This window comes from Podarcis pityusensis (assembly GCF_964106645.2).
Source record: "Podarcis pityusensis genome assembly, chromosome: W".
NCBI lineage: Eukaryota > Metazoa > Chordata > Lepidosauria > Squamata > Lacertidae > Podarcis > Podarcis pityusensis.
In genome coordinates, this window is record NC_138045.1 from 13281510 (window position 1) to 13299626 (window position 18117).

The window sequence follows — 18117 nt, forward strand, 5'->3', positions numbered from 1 at the left end:
AGCACTGAGGGGTGGGGCAGGGGAGGCACCCCATCACCAGAGGCTGTTTGGCTCAAGAAATAATGTGTCAAAAACGCATCCCACACAGGCTTCACCATTTTCAAGCAGCCACTCTGCTTTAATGTTAGGGTGTCGTTTTTCAAGAAAAGTCTCTGTCCGAGTGAGAAGAAGCTGTGACCCCACTCCCAAATAACAACCAGAACAACCCACTCTACCAGCTCTGTTAGCACCCTGGGTATTCCTAAAGGTTGGTAGTGCTGGATCAATGCAAGCCCATTCCACAGGGAAGGGAGGGGAGAGTACACAACTAAAGCAAAATGCAATAGGAAAGGCGTTCTCAAACTCAGCTTGGCCTGACCAGAGGGTGTGTGCATGTGTTAGGAGGAGGCAGTATCCCAGAAGCGCATCAAACCATGCCCTGATCTGTGGCGGAGGCCCAGGGAGTCACAGCAGGCTGCCTTCCTTGGCTGCGGGAGCTGGGCAGGGCCAATCCGGCAGAAATGCTCCTTCCCCCTACTCTGCCATCCAAAGCTTGAAAGTCCTGTCATAAGAGCACGTGGCGATCAGCTGCCCGTCCAGGGAGATGTCCAAGCCCATGACTTTGCCCTCGTGTCCTGCCAAGGTTTTCAGCGGGGATGAGCCTGGGTGCGTCCAGACCTTGGCTGTGCTGTCGTAAGATCCAGTAAGCAGAAAGTTGCCATGATTTGCTGGGTGGCGGAAAGAGAAAAATAACAGGAAGTGGGGAGGAGGACTAAGGAGGCAATATAGAGATTCACCACTTACAGCAGGGGTGAGGAACTACAACTCCCATCATCCATGACCATTAGCTATGCTGGCTGGGGCTGATGGGAGTTGGGAGTCCAACAACTTCCAGAGTGCTACCAGTTTCCCCAAAACCTTACCCAAAAGCCAACCATAAGCAGGGAACGGGGGATGCAGGAAGAGGGAGGGTGAGTGACAGAGCATACAGGCTATTCTCAAGAGCCAGTATATTTGGGGAGGGTGGGGAGCGGTATATATCCAAGTCTTGGGAATCTATGTTGCACATGGAAACCACAGACAAGGTACTTTTCAACCCATTATATATCCTCAGTTTCTGGGAAAAGGCCTTAGCAGCTACAGAGACTTACGTTCAAACTTCACTCCGGTCACCAGGTTCTGATGGGCAGGGATGGTGTAGATGCACTTTCTCTGGCGGAGATCCCACACTTTACAGGTGTTGTCGCCACTTCCAGTGGCAATGTGGTACCTATGAGAAGTACGGAAGAGGAGGAATTCGGGTTTGCGTGCAAGGGGGTTGTTCCCAATTTCAGCCCTATTCATAATCCTACATGATTATGAAAAAGCTTTAATAAAATATATTGGAGGAGGGGGGAAGGCTATTGTCAGGGGTTCAGGAGCAGAGGCAAGGGCAAGGGAGGAAACAGAGAGCGAGGGGGAGGAGGCAGAAGAAAAGATGAGTGATGACGACGACCCGAGATCTCCGAGTCTTTCCAGTGAATCAGAAGATTCACAGAAAGGAGCACCAGTGGCCAGGGCAAGGGGGGAGCCTAGGGGGACACCCCAGGAAGATAGAGCCAGAGGGGACTCAGAGGGGAGCAGTTGGAAATCGGGACCAGCGTCACCGCCAGAGAGCAGGGAAGAGGAAGGGCGCCAGGGATCAAGCGCTGGCAGCTCACAACAGGGGGGAGGGCACGAGTCAGGAGTGGCCACACCTCCATCGGGGAGCGAAGAAACGGTCAGACGGAAGGTGGAAGGTTGGGCGCGCGCGCCAAGTTCAAATGCACAGGAAGGTGGCGCAGTAGGCAGCCCGGAAAGGGAGCCAGGTCCTAAAGCCCGCCGAAAGGAGGGAGAAGAGTCAGGGGGGTCAGCGTCAGCGTCAGAGGAATCCCGGAAGGAAGAGACCCCGGGGGGCAGAGGGACCCAGAGAAGAACAGTCAGGCGGAAAAGGTGGAGCAGGGCTAGGATATTAAGTTGGTGTACAAGGGGCGGAGACTCAGACGGAGCTTCGCCGATCTAACCATTAGACGTAGGGTTGCACGCAGCAGCTTGAGAATGGAAACTGTAACTCAATAAAGACTTTTATTTAATGATCGCTGGCTAGCGTGATCCTCTGTGAGCTAGGATCTGGAAGCAACTCTGACAGCTATGTACCCATCATACATTTAAAGCACACAGCTTCTGCCAAAGAATCCTGGGAACTGTAGTTTACTAAGGGCATAGGGAATTATAAGCTCTGTGAGGGGGAAACTAAAGTTCCCAGGATGATTTGGGGTGGGAAATGTGCTCTGAATGTATAGTGTGCATGCAGACTAAATTAGTTCCATTAATTTCAATTAATCTACTCCGAGCAGAAGTTAGTTGTCTGTGTGTCAATATTAAGACCTGCACCCCAAGAGGGGATGGCAAATTGGTTCTTACCCGTTAGGGGAAAAGTTGATCCCATAGATCTCCTTGAGATGACCCTCCAAAAACATGATACAACGCCCTGTGCGCAGATCCCACACGCGGCCAAATGCATCAAGGCCACTGAAAGGAAGAGAAAAATGTCAAACAATCTCTTTCTCACACAAACCCCTTCCCATGCTTCCACTCTGAATAAGAGGCATCACTTAAAGCCATCTTTGGATCTTCTTTCCTCTTTAGTTGTCACCTAGGCTGGATACCTCTTAACATCACTAAACAGGAGCCAAAGGAGCTTCTGTGACCCATAGTTGTTAAATTGGAGCAAAGCCTTGCTGCAATGCAGCTCGGATTGCCTCCCATGTTACTACCACCTCCTGTCTGCAGATCCAAGGTTTTGCAAGCGGGACCCAGATCTGACCTACCTGGCAAATCACATGTAGCAAAGTCTAATTAGCACACTTTGTTTGCATAGATTTAGAATATTTATAATGCACTTAAATCAAAAAGTTATCTAAGAGGAGTACAAAAACTGAACGTGAAACATAGCTAAAATCTACAGAACAATTAAAAAGCAAATATACATAAAAGCCATTGGCATTATAAACACGCATAAAAATAAGTAGAACTTTAAAAACAAAGTAACTAAATTATGCACCTGGGTAGGCTTGTCAAGCCAAAAAAAAAAAGGATTCAGCAGGTGCATACAAATATATAGCTTGCTTAATGTCAATAGGCAGGGAGTTCCAAAGCATAGTTACGTGACAATGAAGGATCGACTCAATTACAAACAAGCTAAAGCAAGAGCTCCCCAGATCAGAATTTGCAGATTAAGAACAATGATGGGGCAAATCTTAATACTGCCCTAAAAAGTTGAAACTTTTATTTTAATGAGTAGTATAAACTCAGGAATACAGTCAAGCTATTAGGAACAAAGGAAGTTTCCTAGAAATGAGTCAGAACATTGGTCCATCTAATTCAGTAGTGTCTACACTGACTGGCAGCTGCTCTCCAGGATTATAGATAGGAAGATAACCATTGGGGATTGAAGCTGTGACTTTCTCCACGCAGAGCAGACGCTCTTATCGAAGCTATGGCCCCTCCCTCATTAGAATTTCCACCCTGTGACTTTTTAGCTCCAGGAGTGAAGACTTGAGTGGGATCTTCTGAAGGTAGAATCCCAACCAGTTCTCTCTCTTTTCTGGCATTTTAGAACTAGTAAGAATGAGCATCATTACTGACTGGCTGATACTTGCTCAGTGACACCCCCAGGGAGGGTTAGGACTTGCACATGCATGTAGATTTACCCAGTGGCAGAAAGGGAGCCGTCAACATGGAAGGTGATGTCGTAAACTCCTTTGCTGTGCCCCTCCTGGTGCAAGATTTCCTCCTGAGCCTCCAGGTCCCACAGGCGCCAAGAGTGGTCATAGCTGCAGGGGGGGAGGTGGAGAAGAGACAAAGACTCATGTGAATATCTCACAAGGCCCCTGAGGAGATTTCACCCCTCCCATACCCAAGAATCTCCTGATCATCTCCTGATGGTCTTTGCTGACTCTCCAGAGAGGAGGAGGCGTGTCCTGCCTATCTACTTATTCTGCCCAGCAACATATCAGTGTGTGTGTGTGAGAGAGAGAGTCAGTCAGTCAGTGTATCGGAGAAAGTGAGAGTGTTGGAGATCCTAGAGATTAGGTTGCTGCTAAGAGCAGCTGCAGACTCTCAGTGTAGCATTGATTTATGCTTAGAATATTCAGCTCTGTATATAGTTTTGTATCATAGTTGTAGTTACAGAATAAAAGGAAGATATTCTACAGAGCTGCTCTCCGAGTGGTTTATACTCTGCAAGACTCTGCAAAACTCTGCTGCGCAACGACTGTATTATTGAGACAGTGAATCCGGTGCTCTCAGCTCTGAGCTGTGAGTCCACAGCACTGTGACCGTTTCCTGTGAGAAGGAGGTCTCTGGCGGTGCTACCCAGCTCGCCTAGCCCAGTCGGGGTTGAGGTGCAAGAGTCCAGTTGGTGCACTGGCTCTAGGGCGATGCTGACAGCCCCAACAGGTCCCCGCCCCCCCCCCCGAAGTTCAAGCAGGTGGCTGGATTGTCTATCCTGATCTCCACTACAAGCTAAGACCATGGAATTAATCTAATCTGCCCCTGGCCCCCACAAACTTAGACGATCAGCCAACTGATACAGGGATATGTGTAGCATTTAGGACACATAATTCAATTCTCTGCTCAGTATTGGGATCTTCAACTGCAGCTTCCTCCCATTCCGACCTCTCACTTTCCAGTCTTGTGTAATGAGTGCTGGGCTGAGTGGAAAGAAGTAACATATCACAAGGGGATGACAACAGCTGTTTTTCTATCGAGGGCAGAATTATTTCGAAGGTAACCCATGGTGGTGGCATTGCCAGTGGTGGTGAGACTACTAACAATGGAAGGAACTCTCTTTTCTTCCTTTTCTTTCTGCCGCTCTCTGCTCTTCCTCTTTCTCCATTACATCATTTCCCTATTTATTCACCTCCTTGCTACCCACAAGAAATTAGACCAGGTGCCATGTGTGGCCCTTTGGGCTGCACCCCCTCCTCTGACTTACCAGGTGGTGCCCAGAAACCTGCCAGAGGGATGCCATGCCACCCGGGCTACTCTCGCTGTGTGTCCCTCGATGTCAGCCACTGGTTCATCACTGAAAGAAACACAACATCTCACGGCAAATTCTTGATGATGCTGACTGTCCCATAAGAGAGACTAAAATAAAGAGGCAGCAATACAGAATAGGAGAAAGGAAGGTGCGATGGGTGGATCCAGCTGGCTGGCTGGAGGACAGAGGGGTGTGTGTGTACAGAAACTAATCTGCTGTGTGAAGGTAAAATTTACAGTAGTTACTCCACCCACCACTGGTAAGTGACCCCCCTGAAGGGTGCCCAGAAGAGAAAAATGTTTCAGTTGTTATTGAAAGATTCACAGACTAGCTTGGCTTTATCCAATGACTTTATTAACAGCTTAGTCATAGTACACTACTGTATAAGATTTGTACACTGCTTGCTGCCTTTCAAGCCTAAAATATGTTGTGATGGGTCTTTGCAAAACTAGTTCACAAGGAAACAAACAATGCTGTCTCTGACTGGCTGCAAGAATACACAGGCAGCTTGGGATGCTTCATGTAGGCTACTCACCATTGTTCCCAGGGCTGCAAAGTACAAATATTAAAGTAATCCAAGGGCGTTCGGAACAGAAGGGAAAACCCTGCCTGCCCAAGCAGAGCAGTTGTGGCTCAGTGGTAGACACACTCTGCAGGCAAAAGAATCCCAGATTCAATCCCTGGTGTCTCCAAGTACGGCTGGGAAATCATCCCACCTGAAACTGTGGAGAGCCACTGCCTGTTAGAGCAGGCAACAGTGGCCTTGAGAGGCAATTAGTCTGGCTTGCTATAAAGCAGCTTCCTATGGGGTTGTATTCAATTCAGTTCATTTCAGAGTAGACCCCGTGAAATTAATGCATGTCCATGCATTTCAATGGGTCTACAACCCTGTGTTCCAAAAGAAAGCGACTGGATAGTGAACCAGTAACCTCATTGGCAGGAGGAAGTCCTAATACTTCCTCAAGTATAAGAGTTACTAGACCAGCTCCACTTACTGTAGCTGCTCTCTTCAGTTTGATTGAGCCCCCTTGTTGCTGGAATGATCCAGTCCTGTACACGCAACCCTGACTTTCTTAAACAAAAGGTGAAGGAACTCAGGGAACTCCAGAAGGAAGCCTAGCCCAGTGGGGTTTGAATTTGACATCAATATAACAAGCCACAGAATGGCCCCAGAACATGTTTTAAAGCTCTTCTACTTGTTCCTTTTGCGGCCGTGTCTTTACCTGCCCCATGTTATACAAGATGTCAGGGGTGGGGCAGGTGTGGCTTGGCAAAAATGGCCCCATGGGCCATATCGGGTTCCCTGCCAGGCCCAGTCAGGCCCATGGGCCACAGGTCCCTTACTGTTGCAAAAGAGGGTCTCGAGTTCAACAGGTGGGAAAAAATCTATCACTAAATATGAGTTTGAGCAAAAGATTCCTGCATTGCAGGGGGTTGGATTCAATGACCCTTGTGGTCCCTTCCAACTTGACAATTCTATGATTCTATGACCTCACAGGCACCCAAGACTGAGAGAAGGAGTGAGAATTTACCACCACTGATGCTTTGGCCCACAGCAACAGTATCTGACAGAAATAAACCTCTTCCCTGAGGCCCAATTAAAGAATCTGCTCTCTCTCTGTTTCCTTGGATAACGCACTGACAGAATCAACTGCCTTCCCCAAGAGTCACAGTGCCTTGACTGTTGGAACAAATGAAGCCTATCTGGGGACATAGCAAGACAAGAGGTGTAAAAAGTAATACAAGTATGACATGGGGGAGAAGTGGGAACCCCCCACCTCACAGTTTGGGCCAGGGGGGCACAACCAATAAGCCAAGCAAACTCGTGTCTCTATAAAGCTTTAGAAACAGTAACACAGAAAAGAAGCCTCATTATAAGGAGAGAGGAGCACTGCTGGATCAGGCCCCCAAAAGCACCCACAGCAAAATAACTCTGGGAACTATAGTTCACCCTCACAGGACTATAATTCCCAGCACTTTTAACAAACTACAGCTCCCAGGATTCTTTGGGGGGAGCCATGTGCTTTAAAAGTATGGTGTGGTCATGCCCCTGCCTCAATCACTTGTGTTAGCTTTTTGTTTGTTGCAGAAGGAGGTTAAACAGGAAGCCATTCTTTAATATTTTTCTCTACCACCCGCAGCAGCCAATAAAATAAGGAAGGGAAGGCAACTGATTTTCCTGGGCCCAGGCATACCTTTCAAGACTCCAAAGTTTGACAGAGCCATCTGCTGCGCATGAAGCCAGGTTGACGTCCTTCTTGTCCAGGAAGATGGTTGCCTTGGGGTGAAAGACAATGGCTCCAATGTTGGTGTTGTGCCCTTGGGAACAGACGAGACAGACAGACAGTTTGAGAGCCAGCCAATTTTAAGCTTACTTCCTCTGTCTGAGTCTGGGCCTCTTCCTATTGCTCCGAAGAGACTCTTTGACTGGGAATCACTCCAAATTTAGTTTTTGTGCTAAAGCCGGGGTGGGGAACCTTGGCCCTGTAAGCCAAATGTGGCTCTCAAGGCCTTCCACTTTGGTCCTTGGCACTCTCCCCACACTAATTCACTCTTTCCCCTCAGGCCACACACTTCACTGTCCCTGCTTCACGCCCTTCTTGAGTGTCTTCTGCCAGCCCGGATTGCATCCTTGAATTCTGAAAATGACTTTGGCTGGCCTGAATGGAGGATGGCTGCATGCCAATAGTGGGAGGGGCCAAAAGCAAAAGAAGGTGGAGCAACAAATGCAGCTTTTCCCTTTGTATAGTAGGCTACCTGCCTTCACACTCCCATTTCTAGTCTCCTTCCAGGCCTGATCAGAATTCAAGGCCACATTCCACCCAAGTAAAAACACTAAAGGAGGGTGACAAGCAGGGTTGGTGCAGTTTGAAGAGAGCCCCAAGGGCCAGAGAGGCTGTGAGGGCCACATGTGGCCCACGGGTCTGACGTTCCCATGCTCTGAATTAGTCAGCAGCTAAGCAGTGGACCTATAGGATATGACTCCCAACACTGATTATTAGAGTCCAGGCTGTCTTCCAGAAAGGAATGCCATCTCACCCAAGCCCAAGGTGGACAAACAAATAAAGGAAGAAGTTTGCACAGCACCACTCTCAAAATTCATAGCCTCCCACCCATGTAGCCTTATGCTCCTAATCAGCCATATACTGTAATTGCTCCAGTCATTTGAGGGAAGATAAGAGAAAAGCAGGCTGCTTTGGCAATGGGTGCGGTGGGAGTCAGATACTATACCTCGCAAAGTGTGGATGAGATTACAATCTGGCACTGACCACAGTTTACAGAGGCCACTCCTGGGAGAGGAAAGGCAGAAGGAAAACTGACTGGCATTTTATTTTATCTTAAAATGTTTTCTATCCCTTGTCTTTCTGTTTTACAAACAAAACCAATCAAACAAAAGCAATCAAGGAAGCTAAGAGAGTAAAAAAACCCCAAACACATATAAAAACCAAGCAAAATTCAGTTGCAAGATAACAAGTCTAAAAACAAAACAGAAGATAGCAAGTCTAAAAACAACCTTCAACAAAATGATAAAATGCACCCACAGAACTATCACATTCTAAAAACTACTCCCACAATAGCCTTCCAGAGCTTGCTAATTGCAGGGCGTTGGACAAGATGACTTTCGGGATCCTTTCCAGCTCTACAATTTTATGATTCTATGACTGCCCCCAACAGCTCAGGCAGCCTCTCCTGTGCACTATAGGAGAACTTAGCAGGATTGGGAGGGACATAATGAAAAGCAGAACAAAGTTTACCAGCAAGCTGTAGCCAGGAGCTTGGAGTTGGGGCTGAAGTTGCAATAGGAGATAGGGCGGTCGTCTCCAATTTGGCTGCAGAAATTATTCAAAGACTGAAAGAAAAACAAAAAACAAAAGATAATATTTTGCCACCAGAGGAACTGAAGGGCTCACTAAAATGAGATGGCGCTGAGATGGTAAAGAAAAGAGATGACGTTTCCTGCCCAGGCTGCTCCCCCACCTCACCCCCAGTAGTGTTTTCTACTGAGCTGAATTGTTGGACCCATTTAGTGCAATGTTACGTGCTCTGAACTGGCAGCTGAATTCCAAGCAACCAGCAGAGATCTTTCCTTGTCCAGGTGTCTTTGGAGATGGAGATGCCAGGGAGTAAACCTGGGATCATCCACATGCAAAGCATTTGATCTACCACTGAATTATGCTGAGGAGGAGCAGAGGCACAGAAGCCTTCTGCAAGCTCATTTGAACCTCCACATCTCGGGGGCCTTCTGGGCTGCAGCAGCCCAGTGCCCAGAACTTTTAAGTCATAGCAGAGACGGGTCCCACTTACCCTTAGAGATTTGTGCAGCTCCTGTTTCTGGGAAGTCCGTGTGGCCTCAGGGACCTCCTTGAGCAGCCAGGCTTCCTCCAATCGATTCATTGCCCTGTGAAGGGAACAAAAATTAATGCAACCAGGTCTTGCCCATATTCAACCCTTGCAGAGGCCTACAAGTTGTAATGGTGACAATTCTTCTGCCACGTGCCATCTGTCTTTTGAGGTGGGTTTGAAATCCCCCATTTCTCAACCATCACCACCACTCTAGTTAGGGACAATAGATATACAAGGCCTCATCAATGTTTGCGTTAGCATTTCTCAATCCCAGCCCCTTACCGAGGGAGGGAGTAGTTGGCGATCCACAGTCTGGCCGTCTTCAAGGTATTTGGTCCTTCGTGGTACCAGGTTTGCTGATACTAAGAGAAATGAAACATTAAAGGGGTGGGTATCTCTTGTGAGACTTGGGTAGTATAGTGGGCACACATTTATAGCTAAGGGGAAAGGTCGGAGCTCAGTGGGAAAGTGTGAGCTCCCAGGGTTTGTGAAGACTCCCATTTGAAACCCCAGAGCTGCTGTCACTTATTACCTCCTCTTTTGATTTCTTGGACTTCTCATCATCTTTTTTGGTCTTCTTCAATGCGTCTGTGCCAACCACAGACAGAATGTTACGTAGCCTGTTGAGAAATAAAGTGAAGATTAACTTGCCTTTGTTTATATGAGTCACATCAATGAACTGGAAAAGGAAGTGAGAGCAAGTCAATTTCATCCTCTCTCACCTCTCCCTCCTTTCTGCAGGGCCCTCTCCAAAAAGTGTGATGGGCTCCCCGAGGGCTCGTAAGCAGCCCTTGACCTCAGAGTCATCTGTGGAAACATTGATTTGCCTGGCACGCTTCCGGCGCTCAAACTCTGCCAGGACCTCTGCCTGGCGCTCGCTGATGTGCTCTTCCAAGTCAAAAACTTCACCTGATCATAGTAGAAAGCCAAAGGTTATAGGAAATACAACCCCAACAGGACCCTACAAAGCCTCACTTCATTCCAATGAAGCCACATTCAAAGAGCAACAATATGTGGTATATGCTCTCTGCTCCTTGAGTGTCCAGGTCAAAGCTTATGTTATCAGTGAGGCCTGTGGCTTAAGACTTTGATCTACATCCCTCTTTTCAGCCAAAACTGGCTCCCCAAATGGCTTAAAATCAAAATTCATACAAAGGCACAATGTAATTAATGTATTGCTGGGAGGGGGGGGGGTAAGAGAGCACAATCTCTTATGGCCACTGGCAGTACACATTTTTATATCCAGAGGGAACAAATAGGATCTGCAGATGCGCAGGAGCTAGCCAACAACCATTTGTTCCCCTGAAACGAAACCTAAGCAGAGTGTACCCACATTGATCTGCTGCCACCTGTGACACTCCTTCTCATCTAGTTTTTTGCTTCTTGCTACCCCTATCTAGATTTAAATTATAAAGACCTCAGGGCAGGGATTTGTCTCTTGCTTGCTTTCTCCTGTAAAGAACTACAGTGGTACCTCATGTTGCGAACCGTCCCCCTTACGAATTCTTCGGGTTACGCGCTCCACTAACCCGAAAGCAGATGCCCCTCGTTGTGAACTTTGCCCCGGGATGCGAGCAGAAACCACGCTCTGGCGGTGCGGCAGCAGCGGGAGGTGATATTAGCGGAAGCGCGCTTCATGTTACGAGCGGTTTCCGGTTACTAACGGACCTCCGGAACAGGTTAGGTTTGTAACTGGAGGTACTACTGTATGTATAACTGATAGCATCCCTGGGATAAAGATAGCCTGGTCACATTTATCCATGGACTGATTACTATAACGCGCTGTACTTGGGGCTGTCTTTGAAGATTGCTTGGAAACTACAGTTAAAGCAAATAAATGGGACTGGTCATATGGAACCTATTTTGCCTGTCCTAAAGAGATACACTGGATTAAAGTTCATTGCCAAGCTCAAGCCAAAGTGCAGATTTTGACCTACAAAGCCCCAAATGGGTTGGGGCCAGGCTAGTTGAAAGATTACCTGTTCCCACATGAACCCACCCAAACATTAAGATATATTCTAGGTCCTACCACCCTTGGAAGTATGGTGGACAATGACACAGGCTTCTTAGTTGTGGCATTCTGTCAGCACCAAGTGAATGCCTTATTTGCTTGCATGTGGTTTTATGTCAGCATCTTGTTTAATCTCATTATGCTGTGTAATGCTTTAGTGTGATTTGTTTTAAAGGACTTCCTGATTTAATTGTAATTTTAGTATTGAACTGTGAGCTTCTCTGAGAGCATTTGCTGAAAATGGCCTGCTTACAAGCATTCTAAACAAATTATCAGCCCCACTAAGCAGTTCTTCCCTCCATCCTTTTCCTTCCATCTCCCAGTCAGCTCACTACCATCTCTTACCACTGGTGATATTGATGTTGCCAGCCTCAATAGCTGCTTTGACTGCATCCTTGCCCATCAACCCAGACTCCCCTTTGAGGAGACGCTCTCGCTCTTTCTCCTCCAAGCTCCCATAGAAAATCGGGGCTTTCTTGGCTGGAGGAGCATCCCCTTCATCTGAGGCCTTTGTTTTTGAACCCTGCAAGAAGGAAACTCAGCAGTAGCCTACATGGAGAAGGAAGAGAGCAAATTTGGATTTCCCCCCACCTGCTGTCATGGGCTGGCTTGATGCAGAGAACTGGGGAAGAAGGCTCAGAGCCAGGGGGGCAGCGATGCATGGTCAGAGGGAGAAGAGGCAACAGGCTTTAGTGAGCAGGAAGCGACATGGGGCAGAGAGCAGTCCAGACTGAGGCAGAAGAGGAGGCTGGAGAGGAATGGAGCCAAAAGGCAGTAACCAGCTCCCCTCCCCCTATACTCCTGACTCATGACATCTGCCCACATCTGACAGCCCCCACCCCATCAAACAGTACATGAGACAATTTTGTTTTGAATCCCAGCATACTGTTAATCATTAAGGCTAAAACCCTAAGCCCACCTCTGTGGGAGTCAGCACTACTGAACACAATAGGACTTTCTTGTGAGTTGACATTGTTAAGGATTATACTGTTTGGTAATATATTTATTACAGTGACTAACATAAAATATTCCACAGGAACAGTCATGTTAGTCCATGAGTATCATGGTACAGTGGTACCTCAGGTTACAGACGCTTCAGGTTACAGACTCCGCTAACCCAGAACTAGTACCTCGGGTTAAGAACTTTGCTTCAGGATGAGAACAGAAATCACACGGCGGCAGGAGGAGGCCCCATTAGCTAAAGTGGTACCTCAGGTTAAGAACAGTTTCAGGTTAAGAACGGACCTCCAGAACGAATTAAGTTCTTAACCCGAGGTACCACTGTACTTTAAAAGCAAAGGAAATCCATGTCTTGCTCTGAGTAGGCCCAATAAAACTAATGGGCTTGAATTGGTATGTTTATTCATTTCAGTGGGTCTGCTCTGTGTAGAGATAGCACTGGATACAATCCTAATATATATATATATATATATATATATATATATATATATATATATATTTTCTCTGGCATAAACTTTCATGGACTACAAGTCCACTCTAATAGGTGGTTCTGAAACAACAACGTTTGTTAGTCTTTAAGGTGGCAAAGAATGCCTTGTTGTTTCAATGCAGCAGAAATATTAGAACTCTTAAAGCATAACATTTTGCCTTTTGTGGCAGAAGCTGAAGCGTTGAGTTGCACCCAACTCAGCTCAACTGAAAGAGGAGAGCCACTGAAATTAACAGCCGCAAGCGAGTCATATTCATTAATTCAAATGAGTCCAACCTTGAATTGAGCTTTAGTTGGATACAATCTGTTACGCTCTAAAAACTTTTACTACCGACGTGAGGTTACGTTAGTCACTGCAGTAAACAAGTAGACACTGGTGTCTTTCAAACAGTTTTTTCATTTTATCATTTCTATGAAAAGATACACGTTTTTTAAACTAAGAAACCACATTCTATCCCAGTTTCAAGCCCCCTGCCTTATTCACCGCGGCGATCCGCGACGCAGCCATGGCGCTTTCCCGACCCCTGCTCTCAGACCGGGGCTCTGTAGTGGGGGAATCACACGCAACGGGCTCCCCACAAACACTTCCGGCACAGCGGCTTCCCCCGCCCTTGCGGAGCGCCACAGCCAATGATGCCTTTCCATTCCATCCCGGAGAGTGGGCCGCTCTAGCTTCCCTGGAGCTCCATGGTTATGCGGAGCGAGACCTTCCAGGTTGCTGGCTGGCGACGTGGGGCGTGGTGGGATCGAGCCTCTGGCGTTGGCGTCTGAACGAGAGGTGCAGGTGAAGAAAAGAGCGGGGAGCTGCTGCGCACGCGCGAGAGAGCCGCGGTGTGGGGAAAGGTCTGCTTGCAAAATGCTGCGGCGGAAACCGACGCGGCTTGAATTGAAGCTGGACGACATCGAGGAGTTCGACGGCGCCCGCAAGGAACTCGAGGTGGGTGAGTGGGTGGTTGGCTGCGGGACGGCAAGGCGCTCCTTGCCCACCTTTCTTCGGTGGTGTTGTTGTTGTTTGCGCACTCTGCACATGCACCTTGCTTTCTCTTTTCTTTTTAAAAAACCTGTTTCTCCTCACAAGGGGAGTAGCCATCCTGTTTGTTATTGAGCTGCCCGGCCCGGTCTTCTCTCTCCCACTCAGGAGGGTACCGAGTATAGTAAACAGGCGGTGAGGTAGAGCCACCCGCTGGAGTTGGGCGCAGCCCCCCCCCCCCCCCCGTTCTTACTTGGGTGGAACATGCACAAACAAGCTTATAAAATTATGCACAGTATGGAGAAAGAACACTGGCTCCTCAGGGCTGCCATTTGCTTGTTTTAATAAAAGGTTGTTGGCTGGGGAAAGGTCGCAGCTCAGTGTCAAAGTGTTCTTTGCATTGAGAAGGTCCCAGGTTCAATTGTGAGTATCCCCAAGTAAGTCTGGAAGAGGCTTCCTGCCTGAAACCGTGGAGAAGTGCTGCCAAACAGGGTGGACAATACTGAGCTAAGTGGATCCAATGGTCTGACTCTGTAAAAGGCAGCTTCCTGTGTTTTGTTCGATGACCATAAGCTCAGCTGTAAAGCATTTCCTTTGCATGCAGAAGCTCCCAAGTTCAGTCTCCCAGGTAGGGCTGGGAGACTCCCTGCCTGAAATCCTGCAATATTGTTGTTAGAGTAGACAATACTGAACAAGATGAAACAATGGTCCAATTTGGTATAAAATGGCTACTTGTATTCCTGTGCAAGAAGGTGTGTTTGTGCGTACACAGTAGCAGATCTAAATGCCAAATTATGCTTGAGGTTGCCTCCATGTTAGCCCCGTGCACTCACGAGTAAAGGTGTTTGGCCCCTTTCTGTGGCAGAACCTTTTGACAGCTTGCAATGTCTTAAATCTGAAAGCAAAGAATCGGATTCATTACAGCTATATTTGAAAAAGAAAACATGTCATGGGCGGAGGAGGCACATATGTGATTGTCCTGGAGAAGGTTTCTTTAATTATGCTTCCCATTTGTTTCCACAGAGTCGTAGGAAGCGCGAGGAGGTGGACATGGTGGGAGCCAGCGATGCTGAGTGTGCACTGGGACTCAGCACTGATCATAAGAGCCGGGAGCAGATGATACATGACCGGATTGGCTATAAACCCCAGCCCAAACCAAACAACCGTTCATCTCAGTTTGGGAACTTTGAGTTCTAGAGCCCAAAGGGTGGACAGTGGCAGTGCCTGGTACCTGTGAGCTTTGGAAGAAAGCAGGAATTTGTTTCAAGAGCCCAACAAACTCTGTTTAGAAATAGCAGAAGAGACTGAGCTTCTCTCCTCTAGGTTTTAAATGGAGTTCCTCCTCCAAGCAGAGCAAGTCTTGCTTTCCCTACAAAGATGGGATCTTCCTTACTTCTTTTGTGCAACCTTGCTAGGCTGCCGTGCTTAATAAAATATTTGTTTTTAACTTTGCATGCTTCATTGTATAAACATAGATGGACATTTTTACTTGTGAAAGAGACCTTGAGCCTTGCTGACGGGTGCAGCAACAGAAGTGAAATTGAGCATTTTTTATTTACTTTGAGGTGGTTGTAGAGTGGGTTTATTTACAACTGAGAGGCCCTAGATTATTAGTGGAAGAACAGAGACTGGATATGCAGAAGGTCCCAGGCTGAACTGCTGACATCGCCAGTTAAAAATGCTTCTGAGTTGCCAGCCTGGAAAATGACCATTTGCTGCCTGTATCCCTGGAGTAGACAAGGAGTGCGGAAGCTGTGGCCCTCCAGACAGTGCTGAATCATAGCTCTCATCCTCCCTGACCACTGAAATAGGGTGGCTGAGATTGATAGGAATTAGGAGTTCACCATTGTCTGGTGGACAGTGGCAGAATTTCGCCTACTTTAGAGTGGACTGTACTGAGTTAAGTGGACGAAAAGTCTGACTTCGAAGCAAAATGGATTTGGGGGGCAACCACACTATATTCCTCATCTTTCTCACACGAAGATGGAGTTGACCACGGTTATGATCAATATGGTTTTATTTTCGGGGTGAAACAAGGTACCAAGATCTACTTGTTACAGAGATGCTCCAAATGTGCAGGAGATGTTACTTAGTGTTTGAGGATTCCCCCTCCCCTTTTGTCTTGGGAAGAAGGCATTCTATCTAAAGCTGCTGCATACTGACAAATTAATCTTCCTGCAAAACAGTATGCCACAAGAGGCTGCCTTATAAGTCCATGGGTTGCAATAAAACATCTGCCCTGCCTTTTGTGCTTGAATTCTGTGTGATCCATTCATAAGCAATGGGCTGTAGCCAATGCTAGTCCTACTCAGAGTAGATACACTGAAATTAATGAACGAGACTAACTTGGGTCCATTAGTTTATTTGGGTTTACTGATTAGAACAAGCGTTAGCTGGTAATGGTTTTCTGCAAAGAATTCTGGGAGCTGCCGTTTGTTAAGGGTGCTGAGAGGAGTTGTTTTAGTTAACACAGCTGATTTTTGGTTCTTGCCAATAAACTGAGTAGCATAAAAATTATAGCGGGGATCAAATTCTGGAGAGAAATCACAAAAATAATAATCCTAATAACATCTTTTGTCCTCAGAATTGACGGGTAAATCTCAGTCTAATTGGAGCTCAAACAAAGGTAGTAGGGGAACATCCATTATTGTTAGCAGGCAGGTCTGGTTCTGGAGTTGGGTGGCCTAACAGTGAGGGGGGGGTGCTATTAAAGCCACGTAAAAAACAACAACCTACTTGATGTTTAGAACATTTGTTGTTTCTCAATCCTCTCCCTGGAGGAAAAAAGATTCAGTTACATTAAAAGGCAGCCATGGCTTCCCCCCACCCCACCCCACCCCAGTGTTGGGAGCAACAGCCCTCAGCAGCTTGTGTAGATGTTGGAAGGTTTATAAGAAGTAGGTGCTGAGAGAGATGGGGAGGAACAATCTCTATTCAACTACAAAAGCCCTCACAGCATCCACCAGGCTTTGGCCAACAATCACAAGAAAGCATCACACCATTCCTTCAGGCAGCCATAACAGTCTCTGGATTGCTTGGCGTTGGCACCGCATGTGTCCTTCAGCCACTCGCGGAAGAGGTCCTTCAGCACTAAGAACTGTCCCAGAACCACGTACGCCTTGTCAAAGCCTTTGTCTTCCAGCTTCCTGCCAAGTACATCTCCAATGCCAGCTAAAGTACCAAGAGACTTGTCCCCCATGGGCTCAGCCATGAAGTCCTGATACTTCTGACTGGTGGTCATGTTGCCTGCAGCTCTGCCTGCTCTCTCGCCTCAACCACTGCTCCCACCAAAGGGTGCTGAGAGTTGTTAGAAGACCCACTAGTCTCTTCACAGAGCTACAATTCCCAGAGTTCCCTATGAAGAGGGATTGATAAACTGCTCTGGGAGCAGAAAAGGGGTTCTCAGCCCTCTTAGCAAATCAGTTCCCAGGATTCTTTGAGGGAAGCCATGACTATTTAAAACAATAGTGTTTTAAATGTGTTTTGTGAATGTGGCCAGTATACAGGTGAAACTCGGAAAATTAGAATATCGTGGAAAAGTTCATTTATTTCAGGAATTCAGCTTAAAAGGTGAGAGCTGGACCATAAAGAAGGCTGATCGCCGAAGAATGGATGCTTTTGAATTCTGGTGCTGGAGGAGACTCTTGAGAGTCCCATGGACTGCAAGAAGATCAAACCTCTCCATTCTTAAGGAAATCAGCCCTGAGTGCTCACTGGAAGGACAGATCCTGAAGCTGAGGCTCCAGTACTTTGGCCACCTCATGAGAAGAGAAGACTCCCTGGAAAAGACCCTGATGTTGGGAAAGATGGAGGGCACAAGGAGAAGGGGACGACAGAGGACAAGATGGTTGGACAGTGTTGTTGAAGCTACCAGCATGAGTTTGACCAAACTGCGGGAGGCAGTGGAAGATAGGAATGCCTGGCGTGCTCTGGTCCAGGGGGTCACGAAGAGCCGGACATGACTAAACGACTAAACAACAACAATATATGAGATAGACTCATGACATGCAAAGCGAGATATGTCAAGCCTTTATTAGTTATCATTGTGATGATTAGAATATTAAATGAAATCAGCAAAATAAGGACTGCAAATAGAGCAAATCTCTTTTCTGATAAGAACAGCTTTTGCATCTCATTTGGAAACCAAGGACCCAGAGTCTGGAGGAAGAACGGGGAGGCACACAATGCCAGATGCTTGAAGTCCAGTGTGAAGTTTCCACAGTCTGTGTTGATTTGGGGAGCCATGCCATCAGCTGGTGTTGGTCCACTGTGCTTCATTAAGTCCAGGGTCAACGCAGCCG

General features: G+C 47.2%; 2 protein-coding genes and 1 pseudogene across 5 annotated transcripts; 1 reads left to right on the plus strand and 2 right to left on the minus strand.

Annotated features, from left to right (window-relative positions):
* Window positions 1–90: 90 nt before the first annotated feature.
* On the minus strand, window positions 91–13378 carry LOC308467744 (U4/U6 small nuclear ribonucleoprotein Prp4). 3 transcript variants are annotated; one of them, XM_080989446.1, is made up of 14 exons: window positions 13322–13378; window positions 11742–11919; window positions 10108–10294; window positions 9918–10005; window positions 9668–9747; window positions 9347–9440; window positions 8797–8891; window positions 8273–8331; window positions 7237–7360; window positions 4997–5086; window positions 3711–3833; window positions 2422–2529; window positions 1131–1249; window positions 91–707 (listed from the first exon to the last, which is right to left on the minus strand). In XM_080989446.1, exons 1-14 carry the CDS (start codon window positions 13352–13354, stop codon window positions 514–516), a joined length of 1572 nt encoding a protein of 523 aa, XP_080845572.1. In that variant the 5' UTR covers window positions 13355–13378; the 3' UTR covers window positions 91–513. The 3 variants fall into 3 exon arrangements, with proteins under 3 accessions (XP_080845572.1, XP_080845573.1, XP_080845574.1); XM_080989447.1 differs by having other exon boundaries at window positions 13331–13377; XM_080989448.1 differs by lacking the exon at window positions 13322–13378 and adding an exon at window positions 13123–13289.
* A 162-nt stretch (window positions 13379–13540) lies between these two features.
* Window positions 13541–15263, plus strand: LOC308467702 (anaphase-promoting complex subunit CDC26-like). The gene is made up of 2 exons (XM_080989408.1): window positions 13541–13783; window positions 14840–15263. The coding sequence occupies exons 1-2, from the start codon at window positions 13703–13705 to the stop codon at window positions 15011–15013; spliced, it is 255 nt and encodes an 84-aa protein (XP_080845534.1). The 5' UTR covers window positions 13541–13702; the 3' UTR covers window positions 15014–15263.
* Window positions 15264–15400: 137 nt separating this feature from the next.
* On the minus strand, window positions 15401–17281 carry LOC308467701 (barrier-to-autointegration factor pseudogene; annotated as a pseudogene). The gene has a single exon. The product of its transcript is annotated as a barrier-to-autointegration factor pseudogene (transcript).
* Between the last annotated feature and the right edge of the window lie 836 nt (window positions 17282–18117).